At 45.1% G+C, this 11,169-nt stretch overlaps 1 protein-coding gene across 1 annotated transcript; it reads left to right on the forward strand.

Annotated features, from left to right (window-relative positions):
* The first annotated feature begins 553 nt into the window (after window positions 1–553).
* LOC307154590 (GTPase IMAP family member 6-like) lies at window positions 554–10,762 on the forward strand. The gene is made up of 2 exons (XM_079864587.1): window positions 554–573; window positions 8,892–10,762. The coding sequence occupies exons 1-2, from the start codon at window positions 557–559 to the stop codon at window positions 9,865–9,867; spliced, it is 993 nt and encodes a 330-aa protein (XP_079720713.1). The 5' UTR covers window positions 554–556; the 3' UTR covers window positions 9,868–10,762.
* Window positions 10,763–11,169: the final 407 nt, after the last annotated feature.

Raw genomic sequence — 11,169 nt, forward strand, 5'->3', positions numbered from 1 at the left:
CTCCACGTCCCCCCGATTGCCCGTGAGCGTCTCCTCCCGTCCATATGGTAATCTCTCTACTGTGCGACAGAGAGTCGCGTGGTAATGACACAATTGTTAGCCTATTTTTACAAAAACTGTTTCTACGGGCCATAATGTAAGATACAAGGTAATGGAGCCTTTTATACATTTTCGTGTTTCTTTAGAAATAAATAATGGAATAATAAAGTCTTTAAACGCCTCAGATGTAAAGTTATTCGCTGTGACGCCAAAATAAATGGGAGTCAATGGGATGCTAACAGCAGGTGGGGGTCTGCTAATCAATGGCGGCGCCCGGGGAAGCTTCAGTTTTTTCTGAAAGATTACCCCCTTGTTAAAAATAGACGAAATAACATTTTCAAAATCCAAGTTGTGTATGTGTTACAAGGGTTACTGAATAAATTACAGGTGGTGTGACATCATCAGGTCACATGACCAGGAAGTTATATAGATTGGTATTTTCACTGGTGAATCAACATTGTAATGCCGGCTGGGCTGCTTAACATCAGGAAGTGAAGTGAACCTTGGTGGAGCTCAAATGGATTCTTCACACAGGTGAGTAGATGTTAAATCTATAGGGTCTCCAGTCATGTATTAGTGTTCATAATGGTCATAGTTTAATATGACACTTTTATAATTTGTTCAGTTGTGTTTAGTTTGTTGACATTGGTGTTGTGTTGGTGATCGGATCGATTAAATGCCTATACGCACGTCATACCAAGTGTACCTAAACACACACACTGTCAAAACTAGCACTGGAAGTTATTTAAATGAGATTAACATCACATCATGAAAAATTGCCACAGTAAAATAATCTTATGAAATGCTGTATTTAGATCTGCCTGTATTGTTGAGAAGTGGGTTAGTGAAGGCGTTAGGAGCTCAAAAATGACATAATGCTAGAAAAAAATGCTTATTTTTTTATTTTTATTTTTTTTTATAAACTGTGTGTAACAAATGTGTACATGTGTTCAAATAAATTATATTATTAAAAAAAAAAAAAAAAACTATAGGGACCCCTTAATTAAACATTACTATAATATTAACAACAGAGCTTGAATTATTGAATTCAGCTGCTATTTATTTTTAGATATAATAATCAACACTAAAAAAAAAAAACATGTGAATTGCACATAAAGCATTTTTTATATCTGCTACTAAAAGTTGTTCTGGTATAGCCCTTCATGACAACTGTGAGGGGGGTGAATTTTTTTATCTCATCCATTTAAATTATATTAAGCCTTAAAGTTCTGCATAATTAAGGGCGTGGCCACTTGAGTGACAGGTGGATTGCCACTGATGTCACTACTAGCCATTTGTCTGCTGTCTGTTTTGAATCCGTATGAAATGTGCATTTCTTTTTGGCAAGCTTTATCTGTGTGCTTGAGTGCAAAATATCCTCCATGCACCCAGTATATATTTAAGCAGCCTAATTAAATTAATATTAACATGCGATTAGTCGGCTAATTGCTTAAATGAATGACTACTAGTCGACTAGAAAATCTTCAGTCTTGGCAGCCTTATTAACAGAGGTGGAAAGTCCAAGGGGCAGGAAGTAAAAGTCCTGCCATATGTTTATTCCACCCATGAACTCACACAGCAAAAACTCCAGTGTTAAATGAACTCTCCTGGGAGTTTTTTTGGCTCCAGACTCAAGAGTGTTAAAGTTAATGAGATCATTTAGTGATTGATTGAGTGATGATTGGCCATTATTGAAGACACCTGATGTTAACAAGCAGAATGTTTTATAAACTCACTGTTACAGCAGTCAGAGAGAGATGAATGGTAAGTAGTCAAGGGACAAGAGACCAACTAAAGCAAATACTGATCTCCATTATGGTGACAACAAACTTTATTATTAACTATATCTCTGTTAATTCTCAACAAGAACTTTTGTACATGTATGAAAGAAATAATGTTAAACTGGTTTCACACTCAGTGTTCCTGGAAGTCAATTGTAGTTCTCTTACGAGAGGTCTCTCGTACTGCGTAAGGTATCTTACGCTAGGGGAAAATCCTTTTTCCGCAAGATATTGAAGCCAAAAATTATCCTTAATTTTGAAATAATGCAAAACGCGTTGCAGCAGCATACAGACATAGGCGAGACAGCTCGCGCGCCTATTGGCTGGTCTGCGGCAACTGCAGCAGCCTATCGAGCGAGGCCTGGCGTGACGCCAGACCCAATGAGGGTGCTTTGCGCCCGCTGCGTCACATCCCGCCGAAACGGGCGTGGTCTAGGCCTATAAATATCGCTCGCAGGCAGCTATTATCTGATTTTTCATCCTTCAAGCGAAGCACACGCATCGCTGGAGCTGGAGAGAAGCCGCGCCGTCGAGAGAGAGCATCTTCAGCGGGACGAGTCACTGAAGTCGCTGGCCGCGCCACCTTCCTTGCATTCCTGCTGCGCTTTCCGGCGCCCATATCCTTTCATTCTCTGTGTTATTTGTGTGTGTGTGTTGCCAACGCGACACACATTCTAAAAGAGCTTGCGTCTTTTCAGTGGCGGCTGCTGGTCTTTCAAAGAGGGGAAGCTCATTTTCGGCCTACATCATAAAAATTATTCATTTATTTATACGTAAATTCTACGCTCCTTTTCGAAAAAATGCTCTGTGAAAAATGAATGTAATAATATAATAAAAGTATAAATAATAATATAATAAAGTTTAATAATAATGCTACTATAATAATAAGATATTTTTTTAATTATTTTAATAATTATTTTTGAATTATTACATCTAATAATAATATAAAAAATATCATAGGCCTAAGTAATAATATAATAAAGGTATAAATGTATAATTGTATGAAATGTATTATAAAAATATACTAGAATGTACATTTCCTGAAGAAAATGTGAAGTGGTGCTTGCAGTGGCAAAACTCGCCACTCGGTTGCTAGAGTGTGGTACATGATTGCATACGAGCCAACAAACATGTCTGTGAAATTTATTAAAAAATTGGCTAGCAATTTCGACAAGCAAATACCAAGAAATAGGTTGCAGCAGTTTGTCTTTGAAAAATCCGCGATGGGACTATGCTCGAATAGCTTCAGCGGCAGCGACTTTTTATTGTATGAAATCGCTGTCAATCAAAAGGAGACACAGCCTTTCGACAGACCCTCCAATCACCACGCGGAAGCCCGGAGCCAAGGCCAGCCCACTCCCCGTTCACCCCCAGAGAAGCTGAGCTTCCATGGGCGGGACATAATCGCAGCATTTATCCAATGACCGTCTAGTTTCGAAGCACTGAAAAAAACTGTTCGAAGAAGCCCCATTGAAGTCAATGGAAGCTGGGCTTCAACAGGGAAATGCACTGTCTGTGTCGCTAGGGGAATGTATGAGAAGGAAATCGAGTCAGCCGACCTGCTGTATGTAGCTGATTCTGAATGAACTCGTCTTTGAGACAAACGTTTTCTAACGCATTTTAGTCAATAAAATGTTAATACAATAGTACATAATTTGACCATTCATTGTTTGACATTATAGGGGAAGCTGAGCTTCCCTTGCAGTCTTAAACAAATCGCCACTGCGTCTTTTTAAAGATGCCTTCCTGCGGCTCGTGCAGAGCCACACTCAGCGACGGGGACCGCCATGTCATCTGCGTTTCCTGCCTGGGTGAGGATCATGCAGCTCTCGCGCTCGCTGAAGGCGGCTGCCCTCACTGCGAGCTACTGCCCATGGCGACTCTGCGGACTCGCCTGGCCTCTTTCGCCGAGACTGCTCCCCCGCTCACCGCGGCATCGCGCCGTAAAAAGCGCCGTCCGCCGCCGCTTCCGTTGACATCGCTGAGGAGGAAGCCCTGCTGGGAGAGGAGGATTCCTGTTCTATCCTGGCGTCAGGCAGTGAGGATTGGGCGAGCTCTGAGGACCTCGCGCCCCCTGCCCGCACTTCGTCAAGCAAGAGAGCGTCCATTGAGATGGAACTCATGCGAATACTCGCACAGGCCGCGGCGAGCCTCGGCCTCGAGTGGTCTTCGCCCGAGCAACCCGCTCGCAACCGGCTGGATGGCTGTTTCCTGCCTGGGGATCGCGCTTCGCCTGCGTCCAGACCAGCGCCTTTTCTTCCTGAGTTACACGAAGAAGTCGCTAAGTCCTGGAACGCTCCCCATTCAGCTAGAATGCGTCCTTCTGTTTCTCTGGCATTCTCTGCAGTTGACGATGCCAAAAACAGAGGATTTTATTCGCTGCCGCCAGTCGAAGAGGCGATTGCGGCCCACTTATGCCCGCCCTCCGCTGGACGGCGCGCTAACCTGGCCCTACCCTCTAAAGCTTGCCGCACAACGTCAAGTCTGCTCCGCCGCGCTTTCTCCGCCGCCGGGCAGGCTGCGTCTGCGCTGCACACCATGGCCACACTTCAGATCTTCCAGGCCGATCTCCTCCGAAGGCTGGACGAGAAGGGACCTGAAGCGATCTGTGTGCCGGACTTAAGGAGCGCCACGGACCTCGCTCTCCGTGCCACTAAGTCCGCGGCTCAGGCTATTGGGCGTACGATGGCTTCTCTCACTGTTACTGAGAGACACCTCTGGCTGACGCTCTCGGACATGGCCGATTCAGAGCGTGCCGCCTTCCTCGACGCCCGGCTTTCTCCCGCCGGTCTCTTCGGATCCTCCGTGAAGGACTTCGCTGAGAGATTCGCCGAGGTACAGAAAGCATCTCAGGCTATGAAGCACTTCCTACCGAAGCGCTCCAGTTCTGCTGCAGGCCGTGCGAAACCATCTGCGCAGAGCTCTCAGCCCCAGCCGCCGCCCACTGCCGCTGCTCCGCAGCGCCGCCAGGCCCGAAGCGCGAGACCGCGCTCCCGCTCATCCGGCCGCCGCCCCACCATGCGCGGCCCACGGCCCAGGATTGTGGTAAAGCCCGAGGCCCCGAAGTCGTCCTAGCACGCATAGGAAAACGACGGTGTTCAAGTCCCGCTGCGGCCGGACTTCCACCAAAACTATTCGCTCGTCCAGTTCCAGAAAATGTGACTGTTCCAGTGTATTATGCAGTCAACAAGCCGGTTCTGTCGCCCGCTTGCCTGCACACAAAAGCTGTTTTTACGGCTACCCAGATAAATCCCCAAGAGAGTGTATTTTCTGGTGTCCCGGCCACGGCCGATGGTGTTTTATGTGTAGAAAACATGCCCACTGTCCAGTGCCCATCACTACACAAAAGTACAGCCTGTCACACAGGTCTCGCGCACATAAAATCGACCCAGATCGATTGCGCTTCAAATGTTGTGAATGTGCCCACTACCCAGTGCCCACATATACCACGTTGTGCATGTCTCACGGTTTCTGTAAAAACGAAACCAACAGGCATTCGCTTCACTCAAGCGAAAAATGCTTTCAGTGTAATGAATGTGCCCGCCGTCCCGCGCCCACATCTACACACAGACATGACAGTTCCTACGGGACTCACCCAGCCCTCCCCCTCTCGGTTGACCACCGTAAGGGAGTCGAGCGCGGGCAATCTGCCCGCTGTTATCAGCGCGCCCCCTCCCTCAAATGTCACGAGCGCGACGACAACGTCGCAATGCACTTTTTCCACTGCGGCGCTTCTGTCCCGCTCAAGAAATTTCAGAAAATGCTGGGTCTCATGGCCTCAGCATCCTTAGTGCTCCAGCTGGGTTTGCTCCGCATGCGCCCACTGCAGTTCTGGCTGAAAGCGCGAGTCCCACGCCGAGCGTGGAAGTCTGGTTCGCTTCATCTCAAGGTCAATCAGAGGTGCGTTGTGGCTCTGAAACCTTGGAAAGTGGACGGATGGTACCGGTCAGGTGTAAGCCTGGGGACTTCCTCGAGGGTGAGGGTGGTGTCTACGGACGCATCCACCTCGGGATGGGGAGCGCTGCTCGAGGGCAGACCGTTCTTTGGCCAGTGGTCAGAACGCAAGAAGCTCCTGCACATAAACTGCCTCGAAATGTTGGCAGTGGACAACGCGTTGACGCGCTTTCGTCCCCAAATAAAGGGACACCACGTTCTGGTCCGGTCGGACAACATGTCAGTGGTGTCCTACATAAATCGCCAGGGCGGCCTCAGGTCCAGAAACCTGTACAGGCTAGTGAAACGCCTCCTGGTGTGGGCTCAGTACAATCTGCGCTCGCTGAAAGCAGCGCATGTGCCGGGGCTCCTGAACATAGGACCAGACAGACTGTCCAGGAACAATGTTCCGGCAGGCGAATGGTCTCTACACCCACAGACAGTCCAGCTGCTGTGGAGGAAATTTGGCAGAGCGGAAATAGACCTATTTGCCTCTCAAGAAAACGCTCGCTGCCCAGAGTTTTTCTCCAAGAGCAGGGACGCGCTGGCACATGTGTGGCCCCGCCGCCCGCTCTATGCTTTTCCCCCCGTCTCTCTCCTGCCTCAGGTGGTAGAGCGGATAAGGGAAGAAGGATGTCCAGTACTGCTCGTAGCGCCACTCTGTGATGCAGCTAGTGAGCACTGTCCCGTGGCCAGTGCCAGTGAGGAGAGACCTCCTCTCCCAGGCTTACGGCTCGATATGGCATCCTCACCCGGAACTGTGGTCTCTTCATGTCTGGGCCATCAACGGGTACATGCTGAGCTCCCTAAGGGAGTGATGAACACGATCACACAGGCTAGAGCTCCGTCTACTAGACGCCTCTACGCATCAAAATAGTCAGTGTTGTGACGTGTCACCCACAGCTTGTGGAGTGACGGAGGTGCTTTCCTTCCTACAAGAGCTGTTGGAAAAAGGTAGAACCCCTTCCACGCTCAAAGTCTACATGGCGGCTATAGCAGCGTTCTCTAGAACAACAATTGGTCAGTCAATAGGAAGGAACGATTTAGTTATTCGCTTCCTCAGAGGAGCTAAGAGACTGAATCCTCCCAGACCTCCCTCAGTCCCTATATGGGACCTTTCTACGGTTCTGGAAGCCATGAAAGGTGGCCCATTCGAGCCATTGCAGACGATTGATCTGAAACACCTGTCTTTTAAGACCGTGTTTCTGCTGGCTCTCGCTTCGGTGAAGCGCATAGGGGACTTACACGCGCTCTCAGTGAGCACGACGTGCATGGAGTTTGGGCCGAATGACTTGAGGGTTATACTCAAACCTAAGCATGGTTATGTTCCAAAATCTCTCAACACACCGTTTAGGGCGCAGGTTATTTCCCTGTCTGCCCTACCGGTCCCTGATGAGGAAAGAGACGTGAACATCCTTTGCCCAGTCAGGGCGCTGCGAGCTTATGTGTCTCGCTCGTCTGCTTTTAGACAGACAGAGCAGCTCTTCGTTTCGTTCAGCGGGCGTTCTAAGGGACTAGCCGCGTCGAAACAGAGCCTATCCAGATGGATAGTTGATGCTATTGCGCTAGCATACACTTCCAAGGGCGAGCAGTGCCCTTTGGGTGTCAGAGCGCACTCCACAAGAGGCATGGCCTCCTCGTGGGCTTGGTCGAGTGGGATTGCCTTGCAAGATATTTGTACGGCGGCGGGCTGGGCCTCCCCGTCTACATTTATAAGGTTCTATAACCTAGAGGTTCCCGCCCTGCAGGCCAGGCTGCTGTCGATCTAGTTACCAGTATTGTCTGTCCTGATACTATCAGCCCAGAATGCTGTGTCTGCTGAGCGCAGCTCATTGATCGACAGCGTAAAGTGGTAGCACTAAATGTGTGTGGGCAGAATGTGTAAGACCCATTTTTCCACCAGCTCAGGCCATACCCCGCCCTGTCTGTGTGATGTATTAGCGTTTAAACGACGCTGCTATGTGTGGAAGAGTACGGTTTCAACCCCTCTCTCTTCCCGGACCTCCTGTGAGCTCCATGGGTGATTGTGCACTTTATGAATCCCGGGCTTTCGCCCTTGGATCTATGGTGTCAGATCCCTGCACGCACGGCGTTTTGCATTGGGTCCCCTAGCGTAAGATACCTTACGCAGTACGAGAGACCTCTCGTAAGAGAACGTACTCGGTTACTAACGTAACCTCGGTTCTCTCTAGAAGAGGGAACGAGTACTGCGTATCTTGCCGTGCATGCACACGCTCTGGTTGCTTCTATGATGAAAAACCAGATAATAGCTGCCTGCGAGCGATATTTATAGGCCTAGACCACGCCCGTTTCGGCGGGATGTGACGCAGCGGGCGCGAAGCACCCTCATTGGGTCTGGCGTCACGCCAGGCCTCGCTCGATAGGCTGCTGCAGTTGCCGCAGACCAGCCAATAGGCGCGCGAGCTGTCTCGCCTATGTCTGCATGCTGCTGCAACGCGTTTTGCATTATTTCAAAATTAAGGATAATTTTTGGCTTCAATATCTCGCGGAAAAAGGATTTTCCCCTAGCGTAAGATACCTTACGCAGTACTCGTTCCCTCTTCTAGAGAGAACCGAGGTTACGTTAGTAACCGAGTACGTTTTTGTGTTTCTCTTTTTTCTGTTCTTGTTTCTCTGTCCTTCAGTGATTCTGCTTATCAGGTGTTCATCAGTTTCTCAATTCACTCTCTTCTTTTCATTCACTCTGTCAAGGGGACTATATTAGTGAACTAATGTAGGGAATAGGGAATGAGGGTATAGGGTGTGATTAAGAAAACAGCCTCTGAGTGTCGACTTTGAGCGCTGTTAATTCACAGTATATTCCTGTAGGCTATTTTTGTTTTCTACGGTATATTACTGTTTTAATGGAAAATGGTATGATATTGTCAGAATTTGGCCTTTTTTTACAGCAAGGGTTAACAGTGTGTATATATATATATATATATATATATATATATATATATATATATATATGTGTGTGTGTGTGTGTGTGTGTGTGTATATATATATACTGTATATATATATATATATATATATATATATATATATATATATATATATATATATATATATATTTAAGATGTGAAAAGAAGCAGCAGGTTTAATTCATTTAACAAAATATGTTTCCTCGTAATATAGAGAAAGGACAAAATCTACCTCACTGACAGACAAGATGCAGAGGAACATCATGAACATCATGGAACAACTTTCTGTTGTGAGTATTATGCTGTTGGGCTCGACTGGATCAGGAAAGAGCGCTTCAGGAAACACCATCATAGGTGTTAGAGAAACATTTAAAGAAGATTTGTCTAATGAGTCTGTGACCAGAACCTGTGAGTCAGCACAAACAGAGCTGGATGGACAAACAATCACAGTGATCGACACTGCAGGACTCTCTGATACATCAGTGAAGATCACAGACGCTCAAACTCAAATAGAGAAGATGCTTGCTCTTCATAGTGTTGATGTGTTTCTGCTGGTGATCAAACTGACTGAATCTTTCACAGTGGAGAACAGTAAAGTTTTGAAATGGATCCAGAAGAATTTTGGAGCAAAGTTCTCAAATCACACAATAGTGCTCTTTACTCACGGAGATCTGTTACATGAGCCAAAAGAAGATTATTATATTCATGTTTTTAACAACAAAGATGAAGATCGATCTCAGGTCACTGAGCTCCTGAAAAAGATTGAGTCACTGAGGATAAAGAATGCATTCAAGAGATACACAGAACAGGATTACAAGCAGACTCAGAAAGCTCTTCTACTCAAGAAACGTGCAGCAGGAGTAGTATTTGCATTAGCAACAGCAGTGGGAGCAGTGGGAGGATGTGTAATAGGTGAAGCATTAACAGCAGTAGTAGCAGCAGCAGCAGGAGTATCTATGATGGAAACTGCATTAACTGAAGTACAAGCAGCAGTATTAGGAGCAGCAGGAGGTGCAGTAGCAGGATTAGTGACAGGTATGATGGGAACTGAATTTCCTGCAGTAGAAGCAGCATTAATGGGAGCAGTAATAGGAGTAGCAACAGGAGTAGCAGCAGCAGCACTGGCAGTTCTGGCAGCAGTAGCAGTGGGATATGGAGTCAATTTTTTGGCAAGAAAATATAGCTCTTAAGAAAAACAGAACTAAAAGACTATCATTACAAAACATGTAGCCTATATGACATGAGTAGAACAAACTCATTTGAAACAAACACATTTACTTCCACATATAGACAGTCAATGCTTCAAAATAAGTAATTATTATAATAATACTATTCTTTTTCTTGTACTACTAGACTGTAATAGTCAGATTTTTTTTAGCATTGTAATATGTATTTACATTTGCTGGTTTACATTTACATTTGCATGCTGGTGATTCTGTGTTTTTGAGGATTCTTTTTTATTATTTTAAGGTTGTAAAACTGACACCTGTTTTTCGCATTATTTGCCTTTTGTTATAATAAATGAAAAATAATACTGTTAATCACAAACAGTAGACATAATACATAGAACATAATAATACTCACCATTTCACACCAAATAAACAAACCTATTTTTAATAGCTAGATTCATCTGTTAATCTCTAAAAAAAAAAAAAAAATTCAGATTTGGTTTGAAAATGTACATTGCTGACCTTACAACACGTGACAGTTTTACACATTTATACATAGTGAATGTCACATAGTTTGCTATATATGGGAGGCAATTATTCTAGTTGATAAAAAAAGAAAAGAAAATTATGTCATCATTTACTCCCTCATGTTGTTCAAAACCTGTATGACTATTTTTTTCTTCTGAAAAACAATAAATTATAATGTAATTTAACACTGGGAAATCTTCTTAAATTGTGACATAAGATGAGACTGGATATTCTCAGGGTGGTTTGAGAAATACACTGTAAAACATTGTTAAATTGTTAAATAAAGCAACATGTATGGAATTACTTTTGTGCCAATAATAATGAACGTAACTTTTCAAGAAACTAATGAAAATATAAATTGAAACTGAATAAAATATCTTTGAAACTGAAAAAGTTTTTAATACACTGCATGTTTTGTTAACTATTTCTCATATTTCTATCGCTGATCTGAATTTACAAATGCGCTTCCATAGTTTTCATTTATGGTTCTGAAGTTTTCGTTCGCCGTTCTGACACTTTTCTCTTGTGGGGGCGGGGCTAGTAGCAGTGTGTTCTCATTGGCTACTGAGTTTTTGATTGACTCGCAGAGATGGATTACTTTCCTTACAATCTTAATTCGTGTTTATCTGTAGAAAGAAAGTAAAATGCATCTGGGACAGCATGAGGGTGAGTAAAATAAGTGATGATTTTATTTTTGGGTGAACTATCCCCTTAGCATTCATATGCTGTTAGTATGCTAATCCAAGATCAGCATAGACTAATAAGAATAAAGTGCAACCTCTTGTGTACTTGTGA

The sequence above is a fragment of the Squalius cephalus genome (assembly GCF_949319135.1).
Source record: "Squalius cephalus genome assembly, chromosome: 2".
Classification (NCBI taxonomy): Eukaryota; Metazoa; Chordata; class Actinopteri; order Cypriniformes; family Leuciscidae; genus Squalius; species Squalius cephalus.